Source organism: Mesoplodon densirostris, chromosome 8 (genome assembly GCF_025265405.1).
Source record: "Mesoplodon densirostris isolate mMesDen1 chromosome 8, mMesDen1 primary haplotype, whole genome shotgun sequence".
In the NCBI taxonomy this organism is placed as follows: domain Eukaryota; kingdom Metazoa; phylum Chordata; class Mammalia; order Artiodactyla; family Ziphiidae; genus Mesoplodon; species Mesoplodon densirostris.
In genome coordinates, this window is record NC_082668.1 from 49276885 (window position 1) to 49301882 (window position 24998).

At 34.0% G+C, this 24998-nt stretch overlaps 1 protein-coding gene across 1 annotated transcript; it reads left to right on the forward strand.

Moving 5' to 3' along the window:
* Positions 1–5316: 5316 nt before the first annotated feature.
* Positions 5317–24231, forward strand: ZSWIM2 (zinc finger SWIM-type containing 2). The gene is made up of 9 exons (XM_060107354.1): positions 5317–5481; positions 6609–6685; positions 8241–8281; positions 14437–14647; positions 15700–15951; positions 18853–18937; positions 19728–19837; positions 22337–22490; positions 23419–24231. Exons 1-9 carry the CDS (start codon positions 5317–5319, stop codon positions 24229–24231), a joined length of 1908 nt encoding a protein of 635 aa, XP_059963337.1.
* Positions 24232–24998: the final 767 nt, after the last annotated feature.

Here is a 24998-nt window from a genome sequence, read left to right on the forward strand (position 1 = left end):
TTGATAAGGTCTTTCCACTTGAAGGTAAGTTCTCCCCTTTTGTTTTAGGAAATATCTTTTAGTAAATCTTTGATAATTTCCTCACCTTCATTCTGCCCTTTGGAAATCTTAATAGTCTGAATTTGTCCATCTTACATTAATCCTCTTTCTTTCTTTCTTTTTAATATTTATCATCTTGCTTCCTTTCTGCTTTATATTCTGGATTATTGACTTCATCTTTCAAAACTTCTATTGAACTTTTTATTTGACAATCATTTTAAATACTGAAAAGCTCTTTCTTATTCTCCGAGTGTTACTTTTGACTGGCCAAACCGCTTTTACCTCTCTCCTCTTACCCACTTTGGTAGCTCTCCAATTTGTTAATACCCCCTTTCCATATTTCTGAGATTTTTTTTTCTTTTGGCCTCTAGATTGTAAAGACATGACTAGCTTCTGTCAAGACTTGAAAGGCAGAAGAGAAGCTTTTGAGACCACCCAGCCCAACTAGCAATCACAGTTAAAAAGTCCTTTGGTTTTTCTGTAGCAATAATAGCGGAGGTACTGATATCTAATCCTTAGCTTCTAGAGTGACTGGGAGGGATTTCCAAAGGAAAAATCTCATTGAGTGAACAGTTTTCCTGAGTGCCTCACTTTAGAGTGGGATCATACCTTGATTCTGTGGCCTTTCTAAATATTCTGTAAGCTAACTTATATGCTATAATAAATTTCTTTATACTTAGAATCAGCCAGAATGATTCTATTGTCCAACCCAATGCTGGCAGATAACAAGGAGTAAACTGTTCCATGTTCATACCTTCACTTATCCCCCTTTCCACCAGCCAGTACTTTCCATCCATATATATCCTGGTAGTTTGTTGAAATTTGCCAGTTCATTTTCTATTACTGTGTAAAAAATGACCACAAACTTAGTGGCTTAAAACACCACCTGGGGCCTCCCTGGTGGCGCAGTGGTTAAGAGTCCGCCTGCCGATGCAGGGGATACGGGTTCGTGCCCCGGTCTGGGAGGATCCCATATGCCGCGGAGCGGCTGGGCCCGTGAGCCATGGCCGCTGGGCCTGCGCATCCGGAGCCTGTGCTCCGCAACGGGAGAGGCCACAACAGTGAGAGGCCCGCATACCGCAAAAAAAAAAAAAAAAAAAAACACCACCCATTTATTAGTTTACAGGTCTGTAGGTCAGAAGTTGAGGCAGGCCTGACTAGGTTCTCTGCTCAGGATATTACAAGGCCAAAATCAAGGTATCAGCTAGGCTGTAATCTTATCTGGAAGCTCTGGGGAAGAATCTGATTTCAACCTCATTAAGGTTGCTGGCAAAACCCAGTTCTTTGTTGCTATAAGTCTAAGGTCACCATATCCTTTCTGGCTGTTAGTCAGAGGTTGCTGTCTTCTTCCAGAGCCCCCACCACCACCACCATCACCACTGCTTTATCACATGGAGCCCTCCATCTTCAAGGCCAGCAAGAGAATCACGTTTTAATCCTGGCCTCTCCTTCTGCCACCAGACAAAGAAAACTCTGCTTTTAAAGGATTTGTGAGATTAGATTAGGATGACCCAAATTATCTCCCTTTTATTAACCCAGTCAACTGATTAGTAACCTTAATTACATGTGCAAAATCTCTTTTGCCATATAACATGACATATTCACAAGAGAGGGAATTATGCAAGGGCAAAAGTCATTGGGGTCATTCTTAAAACTCTGCCTATCTCAGCCCTCTCTAGTTCACTTTAATATCAGAGGTTGAAACCTTTTTAATTTTTTTATTATTTTCATAAGCTCTTCAGATTGAAAAGGATCTGACATTAACTACTCAGTTTTTCATCTTAAACAATAGTATCAATCACACTCATAGTTGGTTGCAAATTTATATTAGACTTGGATGTGCAAAATATTGAAGTATGTTCTCTCTATAAATGATCCAATCACTTGCTAGCCACTACTCCCCTAATGGGGGGGGGGAGCATAACTTCATAAACTCATTTAGTCTGATTTAATAAAGTCTTTTGATAAATGTTATATATTGCCAAAGAAAAATTGCACTGGCAGAGTAAACAGGCAAAGAAGTCTATTCAAGACATTACAGCAGGGGAGAGAGATTGACCTCAACTGTACTGGAACAAAAGGTGGGAGTTTTGAATCCTTTGGTGAGCTAGTTGGAAAGTACTGGAGGACCTTAAGGATAAGATTGGTCACTGCGATTAGACCATTTTTGTTTGCTATTTGGTGATTATCAAAGTTAGGCTCCATGCTGCCACAAAAACTGGGAGATAGGAGGAATATCTTTCTTGATTCTATTTCAAAGGGATGGCTAGCAGGTTCTTGAGAAAGATATTACTAGGTTGTAAAACTGGCAAAATTCTGTGAGAAAATCTGCATCTCAAAGGGGCAGTGAAAGAATTTACAATTGAAAGTTTTCTAAAGTAAATGCTCTAAAAAAAGGGAGGTCAGGGACTTAAAGTCCAGAAGAAATCTGTCTGAAGTTTAGTCAAGGTGAGAGGAATGTTAAGGCTACTTCGGTCACTATTAAGGATAAAATGTTTAGCATTTCAGTTTTCTACCCATCACCTATTTCTCTCCACAAATGTATATGAGTGTTTGAGGAAAGTGAAGCTTATGTAACCTTGTGTCTGATGTCAAAAGATGGAGACCTTGAATCCATACAATGTCCCCTGGATTCTTGCTGGTCACTTCTGCAGCGTGGCCACTGTTGATCACCTGTTGGTAATCACTGAGTTGTGCTGGACCTATTGGATTTTTTTTAAATGGAAGGTATCATGTTGCTTCCTCCCACTAGAGTCCTTGGTTCTATTTGCTTCCAGTCTTGAAGTCATTGAGTTATGCACCCTCTGTATCCACTAGTATTCTGCCCTTCTTTTGTGACCATTCTCTAGGGGTAAACACAAATTCCTATATTCATTATATATCTTTACCCCTTGAGAACCAGGGCATTACCTCCAGTTCATTTACCTGTCTTCCACTGGCACCTCTGCATATTGCTTATCGTGTTTTAGGGCACTGAACTAGAAACTCAAGTTTCCTACTAGCCTATACCTCCCTAACACTATTTCAGAAGTAAGCATACTACTACTACTACTACTACTACTACTACTACACACACACACACACACACACACCCTAGATATTCTCAGTCTTCCCAAACCCAGCTCATTGTTTCAATCCATCCCTCCACCTACTCCCACTCTTACCCCAACACACACATACCCACCCATGTTGAGATTGGCAGCTGACTTTTTCCACTGACTTCTGTTATTCTTCTTCCCAACCCCTCAGGGCATTCTCTTTCATACAGTTCCCAGGCTTAATACTCTAAGCCCAGTTTTTTATATCTTAATCTGTAGCTATAATAATTTTTAATTCCTGTCTTTTATAACCAAATTGTATTGCTAAAGGGTCTAAAACTTAGTTCATGTAATTCAAAGCTTATCAATGACTTTCTAGCACTAACCACTTCCCTCTTTCCAGGGCATTATGCTTCAAAATGGAACTTGGAGGGGAACAATTCTCTTAAATATTTGCAAAATATTACCCCTGTCACACACTCTTGAGATGAAGCAAACATATGGGATAGTCACCTGGCTATAAAAGTGTTTTTAAAGTCTTAACAGAGATACAAAAACAAATGTCTTATAGCTAAAGTTCTGTCTAGCAACCTGTGCTTTCTTTTTTTAATTTCCATAAAAGTATGAATACTGTTACTTTTATCATTCCCCAAAATAGAATTTATGAACCTATATTCAGTTGAAATAATGACAATTGTGTCTTAAAGATGCGATCTTTTGAGAATGCTGTTTATCAGTTACACGTGTAGCAAGTATTATTACCTAATTATAAATAAAACAATTTACTTATTTATTTACAAAGATAATTTGAACAATTATTTGTTATTGTTTGTTTCTTAAAGTTCCCTTCAAAGTAATTCTTAAATAACTATATACATGATATATGTAATATATATGGAGATATATTATGTATGTGTGTGTGTATATGGAGAGAGAGGGAAATGGTGGTTGAATAAAGTGCCTTCACTCTGAAACCTTACTCACCTTATCATTTAGAAAGTGTAGACTGTCATTTATTTGGAGTTTTTTTAATTATAAGTATTAATAAATAAACTAAGTTAATTCAATTTATAAGTTCTTGTGGTTTCAATATGTAGTTTTTTCTTAATGCATAAGGTTTAACATCTAGCACCATTAAATTAATGGTAAAGTGGCAGTATGGTAGTACATACATTAGTTGTTATTAGTAAAAATAGGAGAGTAGAGATAAAATTTAGTTAAGTTAAAACCTTAGACCTAGGATTAGATGCTGTTTATCCAGATGTCTCACATGTGAAAGCTGCCATTTCCATCATCTTCTTTCATACTGGGGCCTTTGGCCATTTTCTCCTTCCTGCTCTTGACATAATCTAGTTGTGAGTTCCTCCCATGATAAAATGGGACAAATATCCCCCATCTTTATGTTTGCACCACCAACTGGCTATTTCCCGATTTCAATTTCTTAAAGAGATATTGCAGTAATGTGGCTTCTTTACTTGACTCATACTATATTACAGCTCTCCCCCTAGAACGTAGTAACAAAGCTCATAGACAATTTGAACTATTGAGTCAACATTGCATAGCTTATTCCTTCAATTGGGATTTGTAAATTTAGAGGGCATAGAGGCAATGGATTCCGCACCCCACCCCAAACACCCATCCCTACACAAACATGCAACTTAAAGATGCTCCCCTCGTTTAAAGACCATCCCCCCACCAGCACATACATCCCTACTTAAGAGTCTAACTTCCCAGGTTAAAATCCTGTCTTCCACATCATTGATCTTCCCCCAGCGCTTCATTCAGATTATGCACCTAGTACGCAATCGGAAAATGTTTGTGGAACACTGTTGAATGTCAACAGTCACTCTGGGCTTTCGGATAAAAATGATGAATCATCACAGGATAATTTCAGCATCCAGAGCCCAAACTGTAACCGGGTTGTGCGACTATCCTAACACAGAATTCACAAGCCCCCGCCTTCGAGGAACCAGCAGAAGGAACGCGAGAGATTTGACAGCGATGACTTTGACCACCAGCTTTTAAATCAGCCAGTTGGGTATTAGAAACACTCTACAGTCAGGATTGTCGCTTCAGGAAGGAGTGGAGGCGGGGGTGAGCTGCGGAAGCAAACCTCCGCGCAAGGCACTCTGGGACACTGCGACTCCAAGGCAACCGGCGGGCACGCGGTTGTCATGGAGACCGGCGGGCGACTCTGAAAGCCTTGCGGAGGGGCTGCCTTCGCCCCTACCCAGACAAGATGCTTCGCGGAAGCTGTAAGGCCTCTGAAAGGCGAAGACACTTTATTGACCGCCTCAACTGGCAACAAGACCAGGCGCTGAGCAGCAACATCTACCTCCTACGAGAGATGGGCCCCACCTCCTTTCTACTGAGAGAGGAAGAGCCGGAAAACAGGGATTTCCGAGTAACTACCACCCCCAACCCGCCTCGGCTCCCTGCCATGCCGACCCGCGCGGTCCCCCCAGGCCCACCTTGTATGTGGCCACTTGCTGCCGAACCCCACCCGCGAGTGTTCCGGACTCTAAAGATGTGCACATTGCAGAGCGAAATAGTATTTGTTAGAAAAGTTCCATTATTGGAGGTTAGGACTCCAAATTGCATCCAACTCTTCTAAGATGATGGCCTTTGATCTCTGGGCTTAAAAACGGAGACATTTTATCTGAATATATGGTTTGCATTTACGTGCGTTCTCAGATCCGTTAGCAGTCACTAACCCTGTAACTCAAACGAAATGAAAATCGTACAATCTGTTTACAAGACGTATATATTTGCTAAATAAATAAAATCGGGTTTTCTTTACTTTTTAGACAGTCTGAAGCTATAACAAGACCCTTTTAAAGTATGGCTTAAATGGTGATTCCTTGGAAAGTCTTAATGAATAAAAATTCTTTTTAATTTTGCTGAAAGACCACAGATATTTCATATTCTCAAATCCTATTCTCACCACTCAAAAATCAGCCACCACTCTACCTCCCAGGAGTTGACTTGAAAATTTTTAATTTAGTGTCATGCTGCTTATCTCAGACGTCCTTTTTTCACTTTATAACCCTTAGAGCATTTAATAAATAGTTTAAGCCAGTACAGACTTGGTGAATAAAATTAGTTTTCTTGAATAAAATTAAACTCACCAATTGAAACGCACAAAACAAAAACCCCAGAAGAACTACTTTACAAAAGGTCTTTAGCTCCATTGCAAAGTAGAATTTCCTTTCAGTTAAAAATTTATAGATTTTTTTTCAAGTTTTTAAAATTACATTTCTTTTCTCTTGCCTGAATGTAGGTCTCTTAAAAACAGTCTTAGCTGACAATGCAATTTGTTTAACAAGGCAAAGAATAAGGAAGTGAAAAATCAGACTTGTGTCAAGAATTAAGATGTTCCAGTAGACTATGTTCAACATTTTGGAGTCACCTAAAATACCTAAACTAAAATATCTCTTGAAATCTATTTTAATCCAATTATCTATTAATTTTACTCTATAACTCTAAAAACTGACTGGAACTTTTTTTTAAGTATGCATTTTTCTTTTGAAGGTTTCTCTAGGAAATCCTCATGTTTGTAATTGTGCCATATTTCTAAAAGGAGGGGAACTTTGTAAGCATATATGCTGGTAAGTGACATTGTAATGAAGATCTTCCACAAAGGAACATCTTGGTATATTACATGTTTTGCCTTCTTCATGGCTTGAGTACTGCAAGATTAAAGAAATTTGGTGTTGGGAGAACTTAAAGATAAAATGGTTGTAGCTTGTCAATATCATTTTGGATATTTTATTTCATCCCCAAAATTAAGTGAGGTTTAAAAATTAAAGTGAGGTAAGCATACTACCACCTCTACATGTTTGGAATGTTATTGTTTTTAATAAGAAAAAAAATCAATGTTTAGATTTTCATTATGTACAAAGGTGAAATGTAACAATAAAACAAAAAATCTCCCCTGTTCACATCACTGATGATAATTGCATGGTTCATTATGATATTTTTAAATTTTACTATTTTCCTTTTCAATAAGCATTTGACTATGAATCTTTTAAGATTGAAATAGGACTCTGCTGAAGATTACTTCTGTCAAATATAAAATTTTTCCTCTAGAGTCAGAACCTGTTTATAGGTGATCCCAGAAATGAAAAACAAAAAAATTCCTTCCATGTAATTTAAACCCACATCAACTCATTTGTTTACCTACTATACTTATACCAACAAATCACTAATTATATTATTATAGAAAGTTTGTAATTGATATTTTAAGAGAAAAAATCAAACAAGAAATTAAGAAAAGTATGTATCATATTTCTAATGCTTTTCTTTATAGGTTAGAAAACAGTATATATACATATAGGTGTTATTTTCAATGCTTTTATTTACCAAGTTTTTGTTGTTTTGATCAGTTTTTATTGAGCATCTACTAACACAAGTTATTTGCTCTAGTTAGCATAAAAATATAAAATATGGTCCCTTCAAAATTTGCAATTTGGTTTTATTATTATACATAAAATAGGTTTTTTCCATTTTTATTTATGTCAGCTTCCTCAGAGCAAGGGCATTCTGTTCTGATTTTTATGTAATGTAACTAATTTTTTACAGTATGTTTACCATAAACTTAATGGAAATATAATCCAAGTATTTAACATACTAAAGTATATTTAATATATTTAAGTAAGAATTTAATATATATTTCCCACTTTTAAAAAAAAGTCATATTCCATTATAATTGGTGATATTTGAAAGTATTTTTCTGTCATACATACCTAGTGGTATGTATAGGAAAACAGTCATTTGTTACTCTATTCAGAAAATTCCTCCATTTCCAGGAGTAAGAAACTTCCAAGGAAGTTTAAAAAGAGTGCTGTGAATACTGAGATTCCCTCACTAACCTCTCTTTGTGGGCTACTCTATGTCATAAAGAAATACATGGACTCTCTCTGCCAAATCTCTTTACTGCAAATGTCTTTTGTTTCCATGTATCATAGTTTTTTCACATATGCTTATTTTAAAACAAAAATTTAACGACTCCTGTAACAGAAAACTGATGAGAATTTTGTTTATCCCTAACACTTAAAGCAATATAAATTCTGTAATGCCATTCCTATTCTAAAATTAATAATACCTTTTGAGGTTATGTCAGAAATAAATGTTTTATTTTGTTTTTCTATTTTTGAATATTAGGGTCTTGTTGAAAAAATTCAGGCTTCCAAGGAATCATGAATGTAAGTTGTGTTTGTGTGTTTTTACTAATTTGAAGTTAACGAGTTTAATAATTGTTTATTTAGACATATTCTAAATTTAGACAGTTATTGTCCAGACAATCTGAAAACTGTAACACAGTTTGTTACATTTAAGACAGTTGGAACATTTTTTCTTCCTATTTAACAAAAAATGTAACTTTATATGCCATTTCACATTAAAAAGCACTTAATAAAAAATGAGGTGAAATAATGGCCAGGTTTTCAGTAGAAAAACTTTCCCTCATGAATTCTAAGCAGGATTTACAGTAGTTTCTGTATCTAAATTTATTTTAATTATGAGAAAAATGACAAATGTAATTTTTCAGGTCCCAGAAATAGTTGACATGATACATAATTTCATTTAAAAATGTTTACTCACAAGTTTTTATGCAAAAAAAAATATGTATTTTATAGTTAAATAGTTTTTATGTCAGTACCTCCATTGAGTTTAAAGTCAGGCATATGAATTTTTTTATAATTTTCAATTTGAAATTTAATTTAAAATTAAATTCTAGAGTCCTCAAAAATAAAAGAGATAGAAAAATAATTCTATCACAGGTTATTTAGATTTATACATTTTATAATAAAGATGCTATCATTATGGAAATGTTTCCTGCAAAGATTTATTTAACCTATACTAGATTCATCTAAGAACTGCAAAGGCATTTAACATTTATTAATAAATGTTTATAATATTCATAAAGAATTAAAGTGATAATCAGTTTTCAATTTTTTTCAATTCAAGTTATTGGTTCTATTTAAGCAAATATTATATAAGTACAAACACAGTTAACATTTAAAAGTCCTACTAGAGGGCCTCCCTGGTGGCGCAGTGGTTAAGAGTCCGCCTGCCGATGCAGGGGATACGGGTTCGTGCCCCGGTCTGGGAGGATCCCATATGCCGCGGAGCGGCTGGGCCCGTGAGCCATGGCCGCTGGGCCTGTGCATCCAGAGCCTGTGCTCCGCAACGGGAGAGGCCACAACAGTGAGAGGCCCGCATACCGCAAAAAGAAAAAAAAAAAAAAAAAAAAAAAGTCCTACATAGATAATAAATTAATATTAGTGTTTCACAAGGGTTTTTCTTTTGTATTCTTCTCTCTACCCATTTTTTTAGAAACATCTCATATTTTCTGTTTCCACCTGTTACCTCTGTAACAGTGATTTCCACATCTTATCAGCAGACCAGTATTTCCAGCTGTCTTCTGAGCACCACAATTTTGGAGGTCCCACAGGCATTTGGAATAGTAAATTCCCCCCATATGTGCTCTCCTGTTGTATTCCCTACCTCACATATTGGCTTTCCTTTTTCTTTAGTCTCCAAAGCTAGAAACCTTGGCATTCTCCTTGTTTTTCCTTTCTCATCCTCTTCTCTCGTAAAGAAATCCTGTTTATGTTACATCCTACCTACTTCTCAACAGTGATTTTACTTCCCCATCCTCATTCTTACCTTTGTTCAACCTTCATCAGCCCTTAGTACTGTCCTTTGTAGCCTCCCTGTTTCCAGCACCTGCACTTTGTTGCTTTCTCCTTCACATTGTAGACAAAAGGTTCTTTCTGAAATGTCACCTACTCTGTACTTCACCCTCTCTCCCGGTCCCTTCATACACAATAATTAGGTTGGATGAGTTCATGGATATTGTTTTCTTCTCTATTTCTCCATTGTATACACCTGAAGTTAAATGCTCACATCCTCTCCAAAGTCTTAGTTATTATCTACACTATTTTCCATATCATTTTCACAAGCTTCTATACCAGGGCTACCCAACAGAAATATGATGTGAACCACATATGTAATTTTCTGGTAACATATTATAGAAAGTAAAAATAAACAGGAAAATTAGTTTTAATAACATATTTTAATTTAACCCAATACATCAAAATATCATGTCAGCATGTAATCAATATAAAAATTATGATATTTTAATGTTTTTTCATACTGCCTTCAAAATCTAGTGTGTATTTTACATTTACAATGCATCTCACCTCAGACACTATATTTTCATTGGAAATGCTTGATCTGCATTTAGACATCATAAAATATTCAGTTGAAAAATAAATTCATATAATACCCAAATTGTTATAAACATAAATTTTCCAGAAACTATAGATTATCAGTTTTCCATTTAACTTTAAATAAGACAAAATTTAAAATTCAATTTTCAGTCACACTATCCACATTTCAGGTTCTCAGTAGCCACATATGGCTAATGGCTACCATATTGAACAGTGCAGCTCTACCCAATTACACTCAACAAATATTTATTGTACTGCATATTAGGAACTCTACTAGGTGATTTTTTTAATAAATTGAATCATATGAATTGCCAATATTTTTTCATCTACAAATATAGCAATTTCATATGGATCAATATAATACTTTATATCATATCCTTTGTGCTCTTGAAGGCAGAAACCACATCTTATTCTTTTTATAAATATCCATATAGTAGGAAATTTTTTAAATGTTTAAATTTGATCCTATATATTAATTTTGAAAAATTATATTTCCTACTAAAATAAAATATTTTTATACCTCATATTTAAAAGACGTTTTAGCTACTCAATGTTGAGAAAATCCTTTATGCACAAATATTCAAAGAAAGTATAAGTCTCAATAATGTTGAAATTTATCATTTAAATGAAAGTTTGAAAATTAAAGTAATTCAAAGAAAGCTATAAACAATTATTCAATAATATTATGTAAAGTATGTACATAAGTGTGGAGAAGAAGGTAGTGAAGCAGAAGCATTTTGAACATCATTCATAGATTATTTTCTAAAACAAATCTGGAAACAATTATTTGTGCCCTAGTGTTGCATACAAGAAACCCGAGATTCTCTTTTATTTTTGAAGACCTATAAAGATGATTACATAGGAATTTTTTATAAAGATATCAGTTTTTGAACACTGAATATTATTTTCCATCACCCAAACAAATGCTTCCCAGTAAAACCTGGCTTCATTACCTAATGGTTTTTCCTAAATACAACGTCTAGGAAATGCCATCTTGTCCCTTTCTCAATTAAATATTTATGGATAAAATAAAAGCTGCATTTAGGAAAATTTTTTAAATACCCACCACAAAGATATAATAAACATTTTATTTTCTCTTTTCTTTTTTGACCTTGTATTTATGTATACCTAATAGTCTGTGGGAATTCTGTGTTCTGCTTTTGTCACACACTGTTACTTTGTATTTTCAGTGCTATGTAGTCTCTCTCATTCAAGTCATCAGTGAATATTAAACTATGATATACCATGATAGTGTATGGTATATCATAATTTATTTAACATTCTTCCATTTTAGGCATTTAATTTACTTCTGACTACCTGTTATATTCTTTGTAAACGAAATTTTTTCTTCTCTCAATTATTTGTGTCGCCTGAAGTCTCATTAACTGGATCTTGCAGTAAAACTATTATTTTTTTACTGAGATATAATTGACATATAACATTATATTAGTTTTGGGTGTACAACATAATGATTCAATGTAAGTATATATTGCAAAATGATCAACACAATTAATCCAGTTAACATCCATTACCACACAGTTACAGTTTTTTTTTCTTGAGATGAGAATTTTTAAGATTTATTCTCTTAGCAACCTTCAAATATGCAGCAGAGTACTATTAACTATAGTCACCATGCTGTACATTATGTCCCCATGACTTATTTATTTTATAAGTGGAAGTCTGTACCTTTTGACCACCTTCAGCCATTTCTCCTACCTCCTAGCCGTCCCCTGGCCCAACATCTGGCAACCATCAATCTGTTCTCTGTATCTGTGAGTTCGAGTTTTTTTTCCTTTTTAAGTATTAATATTTTTATGTCAGTCACCCATAGGTATTGCTTTATAGCAATACTTTTGCTGATTTATGATTTCAGCAGTATATCAATTTTCTGCTAGCTTTGCTTTTTGGAATCATGTTTTAGGCATATTTAACCATATTACTTAAGCATAAAATGGAAGACATTAACAGCATATTTAAGTCTCCAAAGAAAATAAAGATACATGGAAATATTTTGAAAAGCTAATAATATTTCTATAATATTAGAAAAAAAGACTAAGTCACACAAAGTGGGAAAAAATAACAGATACAAAGTTCATAGTAATCTATTCATTCCTAGTAAATTAAGTAAGAAAATAGTTTTCATTCTACCATACATCTAACTTACCCTTAAAATCTAAAATGCCCTGAAATAACTTTTTCAAATAAAAAGAGAAAATAACATAAGGCAAACAAGATGTAACATTCTATTTATTTATTACCTTTTATTTAGATTTATTCTGTGTCTGCACCTCATTTTGATTTTAACTCACTTTTCTTTTGATATTAATGAGATTGAACATCTGTTGACTTTAATATTTGTACTACATGTGTAAATTAAACTTTGGCTATTTATTTATTGGGATAAAACTACACACTCTTCCTAAATATAGGGATTACCCCTCTTTGCAAATGTTTTCCTAATGTCATAATTCTTTTTTATATGGTTTCATTAAATTTTGTTTTATATATATGTATATGGATTTTTGTGTGTTGCTAAATCTGACCATTTTTACTTTTATGTATATTGTTTTGGTACTTTGAAAGTTGTCTATCTTCCTTAGTATTTTAGAGATTTTTTTTCTGCTAGGTTTTCTATTTTATTTTTATTCTTCTTTATAGCATCCATGTGTAGTTGTATTGATATAAATTGGAGGTTGGTATTTGGTTTGAAGTAATTTAATTTTCTCCATATTTCTACCTAGTTATCTCAATAACAGCTATTAAATAGTGCTTCTTTTCATCCTTGTTTCATAATTTTTATAGTGAGTTTTGTTTTTTTATAATACATTATGATATCTGATAAGGTTAGCTGTCTTGCTCTCCTTTATGAAAGAATATTCTTTTATAGTCTCATACATTAATTTTTCCAAATTAATTTCAGAAGATTTTGTTTCTCCCTTTTATTCTCCAATTCATGTTATACCACATAGAACAGTTTGTAGCCAGCTCCTCTTAAGAAGTTTTATGTTTCAGTATTTCTGCTGCTCTAGAGAATCTTTATCCCCCAAAGCACAATCTTCTGTCTTCATTTTCCTCCTCATTTCTATAGAGAGCAGATGTTTCTGTGTCTCTGTGACAAATAGCCCTCATCCTCCAAAGTAATGATTAATTAAAATATGATATCCTCCCACATTCCACCTGCCATGCCACCTCAGACAAGGAACAGAGATTTCTGTATTGAAATGTAACTGTGATGTTTTCAGTATTGTTAATGTTTAATTGGTAATCTTTTTAGGGAAAACGGAGCTTTTCATTATCTTGCAAATGATTTTTTAATCTCTATGTATTAAAGAATATATAAAATGAATAGAACTCAAGGGGACCAACAACAGCTGGCATTTAAATTATGTTAAGAAGAGGGAAAGAAGAGGGGCATGGGAATGGGCCAGAGAAAAAAGGAATCTAAGATGCCTTGATCAAAACTATATGCACTTAGTACACCATTTCTTAGAAGGACAGCAGGATGGAGAAAATTCAGAATTCAAAGACTGTGTATCCCAAATGTATAGGCAGTATAGTTCCTAACAGATTGTCCTGAGGAATACTGACCAAATCTATGAAGAATGTGGCTACCGAGACACTTGTGGGGACGTAAAACTAAGGAAAATAAGCGCAACTGTGTCTTCATCTCTCATTATCTATTTACTAATTTATTCATCTAACAAATGTTAATTACACTAACTACTCGAATCTCTCTTCTCCTTTCTGTATTTGTGCCCATTTCTTTAAATACTCCTGTATGATGATAAATATTTGTTTATGAACAAGAGAACAGATCAAAATGTAAGAGATGATTATAACACCAATCCAAGGAGGAACACTGTCATATAATTAATCTGAAACCTTTATAATGCACTGGTTACACTGACTCTTTTCAGTAACAGGAAAACAAGAGATAACTTCTATTCTTTTCATAAATGACTCTTCTGACCTTTTGGCTCTGAAAGGAATACGAAAAGTGGTAAATGTCAGTGTAATAATTCAATCTTTCTGATATTTGGGGAAAAAATCCTAACTTTCCGCCTAAGTTGTTTCTTTGTCTCCAATTTGCCACTGAATTTTAATACTTTGGAATTTATCGTTAGCTGCTTTGCGATTAGGTCTTGTGGAAAGAGAAATCAGCAACTTGCTTCGAGGGATACATCTAGTTCAAACTCCCCAACAAGGAAGGAACAATGAAAATGCACAGATTGAAGAAGATGGTTACATTAAACAGAAGGAAATTAGTTCAGATGATATATGCTCTATTTGTCAAGAAGTACTTTTAGAGAAAAAGCTTCCTGTCACCTTTTGCAGGTGATGTGATTTTTCTTTGGATTCTGGAAACTTATGAAAAAATTCTAGTTCAATATATTTGTAATATGTTATGAAACATGTTGATAGAAAAATAATACATATTTAAACAATTATACTTAATTGGCCTTCTTTTATTTCCTAACATGTTGTGAGAGGTCCTATGCTAACTCTAAATATTTCTGGGCTACATTTTAAAGGATGAAAGTTAAAAAATAACTCCACTTTATTTACTTTTTCACTTTAAGTTATTAAAGTAGATAATTTTCATGTTTCTGTTTTATACACATGAATAAATGCCACGGCTTAGAGTAGTTACAGTTTTTCTGAAAGTGAAGATTATTTTACTTTAAAATGATAAAAATTCTCTTCAGCTTTTCTAAATTTTATCTTTAAATAATTCAAAATATCACTTATACATAAATGTTTATTGAGAGTATTGTACTTAACCATTCTTCAAAGGCACTGTAAATTTGGACTTGGAAAATTTGGGCAACCATTTGGTATTGAACTTTTCAATTCTTTTTTTTTTCTGATTATTTACCAAAATTTTCATCCACATGTATTTTTTTCACATAGCTGCTTCTTTTGCATATTTTAAAATTACTATTTCCCAAAATATTATTTCTCTCAGCAGATATTTATTGGGTACAACCACATTCATATTGTGTGACTTCTAGAAAAATAAGGTGACACCCCTGCTCTCAGTGATGCTTCTTGTTTAAAAACAATAATTATTGTTATAATTTTCCTTTTTGTTAAGACTATATGCATTCTCACTTTAAAAATAAAAATATTATAATGATGCAAAATCTTTTACCACCATTTCACTGAAATGGAAAAGATTTTGTTTGGAATTCTGATGTACTAAATTAAATATGATAGATTAGATTAGATAGATAAAATAGTGTTTATGTGTGTAATCAAGCTATATCTGGAGAATCAGTTCAGAATCTATTTTTATAGGAAATAAATATGGTAGCACAGAAAAAAAAATATATATATATATAACTTTGCTGTATACAAATGGTAAACTTGGATTTTATTTCTAACAGGTTTGGCTGTGGCAACAGTGTTCATATAAAATGCATGAAGATCTTAGCTGAATATCAGGATAAGATATCACACACTTCCATGTTGAAATGTCCCTTGTGTAGGAAAGACTTTGCACCATTAAAACTTATTTTAGAGGAATTCAAAAACTCTAGCAAACTTGTGGCTACAGTTGAGAAAGAGCGACTAGACAAACACCTTGGAATTCCCTGTAATAACTGTCAACAATTTCCAGTTGAAGGGAAGTGTTATAAGTAAGTATCAATCAGTAATATTATAAATTTGTAGTCTAACTTTTTTTTTTAATTTTAGGAAACTTTGAACATTAGAGTACTAGTCATTTAGGCTTCTTCTTTTCCTCCTCTATATAGTGTGTTTGCCTTAAAGATGGCTACTTATTTAGGATTTTCAGACTAGTGATCTGTGTCAGCCCAGTACCTTAAGAATTTCAGTTGTTTTATTTTCTTTACTCACACAGAGTATTGGCTTTGCATTCCAGTCTAGATTGAGAGTCTGAAGTAGCATTCTTTCTTGGAAGCTCTGAACACAGGCTTTGTAGTTTGGCCTAAATGAGTTTCCAAGCTCAGAGCCCTGCTAGATAGACCTCTCACCCCCTGTAACTTTCTTTGAACCACCAATGAGGTCATTGCCAAAAACTCCTAGGACTGAGCCAGAGGGATATTGACTAGATCAACTGAACTCGAATTCCCCAACTCCAAACTGCAATGATGCATGTTTTGTTTTCTTTCACATCTTATACCTTAACAAAAACAAGATACTTATTAGAGAGAGAAATTTTCATTACTTTTTGAGTATTCCTCAAACTTTCCCACAATTCCACACTAAAACATCAATTAATTGCTGTGCTTGGGATATTGTGCTTTCTTAATTGAAATCTTAACTGTATGTTAAGAAGAAAATATTTTGCTTCAGTCTTTGTTAAACTTTTTTCTAAAATGCATCAGTTTACTTTTCACTCTTCCTGGAATTACATTATGATGAGTCTAATTAATATTTTTAAAACCCTCTCATAAAAACATAAACCTGTTTTTAATCACCCCCAATGGTGAATGATACCTTTCTCCTTTAAACTGTTTTAGTCCTTTGTTTTCTCAATGTGTCACATAGAAGTAAATCAACCAGAGCACCATTAGCAAAAGTCTTTATTGAAAACAGCAAGCCTGAGAAAGCTCACTTGAGGAAGAAGGGCAGAATTTTTATAAGGTTTAGCAGGAGGTGTTCAGCTAGTTTCAGGAATGTTGGCTAAAGAGAATTCTAGAAAAAAGAAAGACGATATTTGGCATTAGCAGCCATTTTGGGGGCAATCTGAATTTTTTGAAGAGGGGTGGGTAAGAACAATAAGGGGCTAAGGTAACGTGTGGAAAGGTGGGTTGGGAGGAACAGCTGGGGGTGACAAGGACAGGTGAAAGCCACGGTGTAAAATTTTCAGTTTTTATAGTGCTGTATTCCTCAAATTGTTAATGCGTGGGTGGCTTTGGTAAATGATCTCAAATCTTGCTTTTAAGTATTTTGTTAATGACAATGCTCTCCTCTGTCCCTCTGACTGCTATTTCTGTACCCAAGGGTGATTCTTCCTACTACCCCTCAATACAGGCATTCTCCACTGTTCTGCTCCCTGCCTGCTGCTCTGCACTCTGCTTTCAGAGTAACTTCTCTACACATTTGGCTCACAATTATTCACATCCATATCTCCTTCCACTCCCTCAGATGCTAACATTTCAGCCATTAGCCTGAAAAAACTATTTCTGGGAGTTTTAGCAATGGTTTGAGTAGGAGATAAGGTAAACTAGAAAGCTTTTCAGTTCCTCTTCATTAAAGTTTCATAATATAGCTACTTACCTTTTAAGAAGTTAATTCCAAAACTATCATATATATATATTAAAATATAGAGATACTTAACTTTTTGTAGCCCAGCATAATTTGATGTATTGAATAAGCCGCACCATTGCTTTGATTGGTTGATGTTAATTATTAAGAATCTTCCATGTATGTATAAACAATAATAATGAATAAATTAATACTTGCTGCTTCTAAGATGTCTGAAGGATATATTTTCCCAGATTTCTCTTAGAAATAGTCTTCTAATTCTTTGATAACTTGAGTAAGAAAATAACTTTATTTGCTTGAAATGTTATTTTTGGTGAATATTGCTGAAAGTAAATTAAAATTCTCTGCTTGTGGCAAAATTTTTATAAGTGATACATGTTTAGATTGAGCTTTGTGGAAAATGAAGTTTTTTAGTATATCAATGATTTTTATTGCAAACTTTTTATACATATACCTTTTTCTATTTTGTGAGGACAGAGAAGGAATATAGTACAATTCCTGTTTTCAAGAAGTATTCTGCTAAGTATAACTCTAGCATTCATGAAATATAGGAAAACACTGGGTAATCAAATGATAGAATGTCCAATAGACTGTACATCCTAAAGGAACTTAGAAAAAGAGATAAAGGAAAGATAAAGCATTCCAGGAAGACATCATGGTAGGGATATGTGGTAGGCAAAATAATGCCCTCCCAAATATATCCACATCCTCATGCCCAGAACCTGTATGTTAGGTTACATGTTGTAGGGGGATTAAGGTTGCAGATGAAATTCAGGTTGCTAATCATCTGACCTTGAAATAAGGAGGTTATCTTGGATTGCCTGGGCTCAGTGTATAATCACAAGAGTTCTTAAAAGTGGAAGAGGGCAACAAAGAAGAGAGTCAAAGGGATATGTGAATATGGAAGAAAGGCACAGAGAGATTCTGCGTTGCTTGCTTTGAAGATGGAGGAAAGTGCCACAAGCTAAGCTAAGGAAGGTGGGCAGCCTCTAGAAGAAAAGGCAAAGAAACAGATCTCTATAACCTCCAAAAAGAAATGCCATTCTCTGGACCCCTTGATTTTAAACCCATTGAGACCCATGTCAGACTTCTGACCTACAAAACTGTAAGATAATAAAGTGTTGTTTAAGCTGCTAAATTTGTTGTAATTTGTTTCAGTAGCAACAGGAAGCTAATATGGGGTGAGATTTAAGATGGGCCTTGTCATATCTGCATAGTTCCCAGCAAATCTTGGCCAGAATTTTTCACCAAAAACAATCAAAATAATTGGATTTTTTCTTGTATGTTTTGGTGTTTTGCATTTTTAGGTGTACCGAATGTATAGAATATCACTTATGCCAGGATTGTTTTGATAGCTGCTGCCATCTTTCTCACTCATTTACATTTCGTGAGGTACAGTATCCATCTTGAACTTCATATAGTGTTTGTATTTTCCTATTGTAAATCTAAGTAAAATCTAAGAATAGGTAACCCTCTGGAATAGAGCTGACTGTGCTTGAATAAAAACCAAAGACCATAATTTTTGGAGAACTCTTTTTCATAAGGATTTATAGGCAATCAGTTCTTACATTGGTAATTTATAAAATCCAACACAATAACAAATATGTAATGATATCACACATAAATCTTAAGGACAGAAATTACAGCCATCAAGCTTGAAAATTCATTTTAAAAAAGATCCAACACTACAAAATGACTTATAATGCTACTGACAATGATTTACAGTTTTAAAATTTCTTACATCATGGAATTCTATTGCTATCATTTGAATCTAACAAGTAAATAAGTATCTCCTGATGCTGAGTAATAATGCTACCTTCTACTTACTACACAAGATAAAACATCCACAATTACCATTATTGTTTTTTTTATTAGTTTCTGCTTTATAACAAAGTGAATCAGTCATACATATACATCTGTTCCCACATCCCTTCCCTCATGCATCTCCCTCCTCCAATAGATAAATATTTTTACCCTAAAAAGTAATGTTATAGGAGCTGTGCAACAGTATATTAGACTCACTAATAATTTGCAAATTCTTTAATGTGTTAAAAAGCTATCTTTTAAAATGATGAGTATTTATTTTCATTATTTTGTTATTGATACACAGCCTACTGATTTAATGCACAAGATAAAAGCTTCCACAATTTGCAAAATAACATTTACCTTTTACCTATTACAGAAGAGAAATCAAAAATGGAGATCGTTGGAAAAAAGATCAGATGAAACTGTAAAATATATAGATATTAAAAATGAGATAGAAAAGATGCCACATTTTCAAGAAAAGCAAGGGTGAGATTCTCAGTGAAATTCATATTTCTTGGGGTATTTAAATAATTTTTCAGTTCGGATAAGTTTTATTCATTTCTTTATTCAATAAATATGTATTGAGTACTTATTATATATACTAGGTGACATGGTATTCAAGTGAAGAGCAAGGCTCTGGAGTTAGAATGCTTAAATCCAATCCTAGTACAACCATAGGTTGGCTATGCAACTTTTGGGCTAGTTACTTCACTTCTCCTTGCCACATTTTTATCTTTAAAATGGGGATAATTATAAAACCAGTCTCATAGGAATTTTGTGCATATGAAATGAATTAATACACACAGTAAATATTCAAATAATGCTGTCTATTATTATTATTAATTCTACCAGAGATTGTACTAGGTATTAGGGATATCTAATTTCCTCAGCAATTAAGTGATCATCTAAATAAATGTAAAATTAAAACTGATATATGTTATGTAAAGGAAAAATACAGGGAGCTTTGAGATTTGCTTTGAGGTAAATGACCTCTATGGGAAGGAAGGCTTTCTTTCCTTATTGCCCTCTATTCCACCCCGAGGGAAGGAGAATGCTAAGGGGATTGGTTGTATTTCAAAACTCTGACTAGTGGACAGTCATCCAGACCTTTTGCCATACTTCGTATCAATTAAAGAAAATTAAACATACCATGTATAATTAACATATTAGGTACACTATAAAATATATACAAAGCTCATTTTAATAGGATGGGATAAAATTGAAATATTTTTAAGGGACCATTTCAATGAATTAACCAAACAAAAATTGTGCTTGTTTATACATATGTATGTGTGTATATATGTATTTCTATCCCACATATATATAGTAGATAGGTAGATAGATAGATAGATAGATTTCTATCCAACCCAGTGGATATCTAGCCCATGCCCTGTGGGTGCTCCACACACTTCAGAGACCACAACTCTTGTGGAGCATAAAATGCTTTGTGGGGGGCTTCCCTGGTGGCGCAGCAGTTGAGAGTCCGCCTGCCGATGCAGGGAACACGGGTTCGTACCCCGGTCCGGGAAGATCCCACATGCCGCGGAGCGGCTGGGCCCGTGAGCCATGGCCGCTGAGCCTGCGCGTCCGGAGCCTGTGCTCCGCAACGGGAGAGGCCACAACAGTGAGAGGCCCGCGTACCGCAAAAAAAAAAAAAAAAAAATGCTTTGTGGGTATGAAAGGAGCCTATACAAAGTCTCTCCATCTCCATTTCCCTTGGCCCTGGCTGGGTATCACACTTCAACCTATTAGAATGATATACTGTATAACTAATGGTTTAGGAGGTATTGTGGGAGGAGACAAGAGAATATTAGGGATAGAAGGACATTCTAGGCAGAGAAAATGGAATAAGTAAAAGGAGAGAGTTTCAAGATTTTTTTTAAAGTGATTAACAACCTGAAATAATAGAAACACACAGATTCTTTTTAGTTGACAATTAAATGACCTTGGTAAAAGCAATTTTTTTTTTTTTTTTTTTTTCCTTTTTGCAGTATGCGGGCCTCTCACTGTTGTGGCCTCCCCCGTCGCGGAGCACAGGCTCCGGACGCGCAGGCTCCGGACGCGCAGGCTCAGCGGCCATGGCTCACCGGCCCAGCCGCTCCGCGGCATATGGGATCCTCCCAGACCGGGGCACGAACCCGTATCCCCTGCATCGGCAGGCGGACTCTCAACCACTTGCGCCACCAGGGAGGCCCGGTAAAAGCAATTTTTGTAGCATGATGAAAGTTTGTCTGAAGAGTAATGAGAAGTATAAAGTTTTCTACAGAATATATTTGAACTTTATTCTGAATGACTTTTGAATAATAAGAATGCATCTAACCTTTTAACCAAGATTTTGTTTTTAAATATTGTTTTATCAGTTGCTAGTGACATCATATTTACATTGTGTAATCTTAGTTATGTTTGTTGGTACTTTTGGTACAAAAATGGGGTTGGTATCTTTAGAGTTCATTAACGTGGTCTAACAATACAGAAGTAATAAGCATATACCCCAAGTGAAATGTCTCCTCATAGATTATGACCTACCAGTTTATAATAGTAGCCTGGAATATTTAATATGTTTTACCACATATCTTACTTCCTACCAGATGACAGAGTGAATTGGGTTGTATTTTTCTAAACACAAACCTGTGTGTTGGCTCAATCTGAAATAATTTGAGTATATGGTTCTCACCAAAATTATGTTCTGGTTTCATTGATGTTAAAAAGTACAAATCAAAAAAATTCAGGTTAGTATTTTTATTTGAAATGACTAAATTAAATTTTGTTCCTTATGAAGTTGATGTTGAAGTTGGATCCATCTTGTTCAAGGTCAATACAATAGATTTTGTAACTTTATAATGTATGAGATTTATTATCTTCAGTTCTAGAAAGCACTGGGTTCATTCGCATTATTTATTTGGAGGTTATTACCTGTACTATTGATTATTTCCTTATCTACAATCACATATGACCATTCATGTCTCTCTTTTTATTCTCATTTAGCCAAGTTTACACACCAAAACACGTGGTAAGGTCACTGCCTCTCTTACTGATCACAAAGAATAATAAGCTGCTTGCTCCAGGCTACCAGTGTCGACTTTGTTTGAAGGCATTTCATCCTGGTCAGCATACAAGATTGCTACCATGTACTCACAAGGTAGAAGTCACATCATTTTAGTCTGACTTTCCCTGTAGGGCCAGTTTTCACAAATGAAGTGGCAATTTAAGTCTCTCCTTTTACTTTTTAGTTGAATTATGAGCAGAGATGTTCAAATTGAACAGTGTGTGCAGAAAGCTAGAGCGGAGACTATTGAGAAGGCAGCTCTGCCCCCCAAGGATGGATTCCTATTAATTAGGATTCATTTCTGTATAAACTATTGAGGAAAGATAAAATGGCACTTTAAGTTAGATTCTCTTATCTACTTTAGTTACCTGTAAAAGGAAAAGGCTTATAGAATACTAACTTTTTAATGTTATTTTTATGATTCTTTAGATGAAACAGAAATGCTTAATTTGACATAGTTTATTATTATTTCAAATGAACTTACTGGAATCAAAGTCTAAAGTTGCTGAATCACTATGTAGTGGTAACCAGGTTTTTTCTGAGATAAAGTTGTTTTAATAAATAAACTTTTATAGCTTTAGAGTCACCCTTACTTATAATGACTGATAATTTGTTTTCTTCCCTAGAAGGTGATTTGTCACGTTATGTCTTACCATCATCATATCAATTTTCAACTCTAGTTGGCTATGACATTTTTATTACTTAATAATTTTCATTCATTAGAAAGCAACCGTGAAATTAATGTCTTGAATAAGTAGTGAGTTTTTAATGAAATTGCAAAAATGGTATCCATAGAAGGCTTTTCATTTTAATGTGGAAAATGAAGATCAGTCTCTAACCAATTACATTTTTAAGAGAACTTCAAAATATTTCCATAAAACTTGATGAATTTTATTACCTTCCAATATTATGAAACAGTGTTAAAAGTAACACAATAATGAAAGTGGGGAAATTTTACATGGATAGTATACGTTATAAACAAGATAATATATCTCTGATTAACTTATAACTTTTTTTTAAGTTTCATAGGAAGTGTATTGACAGTTGGTTACTCCACAAGTGCAATTCATGCCCTATTGATGGACAAGTTATATATAACCCTTTAATCTGGAAAGATAGAGCAGTGAATGGACATGCACATCAATCTGTTTCAAACACAAACATCATTCATCTGTCAAAACAGAAAGAACCAGAACTTTTTATTCCTGGTACTGGATTAGTATTAAAACAAAATGGACTTGGAATTTTACCTATCATACCTCAGCGTAATTCTGAAAAGTTGAATACGCCTCAAAGTCCAATAGATACTTATCAGAATATAACAATAGATGATCTGTATTCTGTCAAAGTAGATGATTCAAATTCAAGAAAATCAATCTATGAATATAAAATTAGCCAACATTTCACCAGCTATCTCCAAGATTTACCCACTAGATCCTTTGGAAAAATATCATCTGAAATGTTTTTTCCTTCTGTTGATCACAAGAATATTATATATCCAGCTGGAGAGGAAAACCCATGTATCGGTAAAAAACACCACGCCGGTCAAAGCCAGAAGATAAACAAGGACTGTAAACGTGTTAACCACAATTCAAAGAAGACTCTTGGTAATAAAATAAGAGAGGACAACACGAGACCAAATACTTTGCTTCCAGAAGATTTAAATCTTATTGTCAATTGGGGTACAACTAAGCTTGGTTTGTCTAAGAGGTATAATAATTGTATGGGGAAAATTAGACCAAATTGTAGTCATCTATCCAGAAGGCGTATATCTCACCCTTTAAGTACAAAAAGTACTGAGCTATCTTTAATATTGGAAGGAGTTCAGTTATAAAAATGTATTTTATTAAAATCAGAAAATATTTGAATATTTAACATAAAAAATTTTTTGTAGAACATAAAAATGCTATATACTCTTGACAAATATTCTCTGTTGTTATTTTGCCGACTTGTCTATGAATAATGACCTACAGCTAAAGGGAATGGCCTCATTCCTTATAAGACTTAAAGAATTAGGTATCTTAATGAGTATGTTCAGTATGTTATGAATTACAAATAATTTTTAGAACTTTCACATATGACTTTACACTAATTAAAATAATTGTTTTTAATTAAGGAAATAGATTTTCCATGCCCTGAGTCACTATTTTCAAACATTTCACTTGATGACATGTAACATACAGGGATTCTTTCCAGGTATTTTTACATTTTCTTGCACTAATAATCACCGCAAACCTATAGGAAAATCCAGATGGTGGTTTTCTTTTTTACTTTATTCCTTAAAGGAGGTTTCTTGTAAAGGAAATGAAATAAAATATCCTTATAATGCTATAAGCTATGCCACATTTATAGTGGTTTTACTGGGGGTTTTTTTTCATCAAGAAATATATAAGTACTACCAAATTCCCCCTTTCTTATTGAAGTATAGTTTATTTATAATATTGTGTTAGTCTCAGGTGTACAGCCTAGTGATTCAGTATTTTTGCAGATTATATTCCAGAATAGGTTGTTGTAAGATAATGAGTATAATTCCCTGTGCTATTCCATTATAGATTATTACAAGATAATGGGTATAGCTCCCAAGTATAGCCTTGTTGCTTA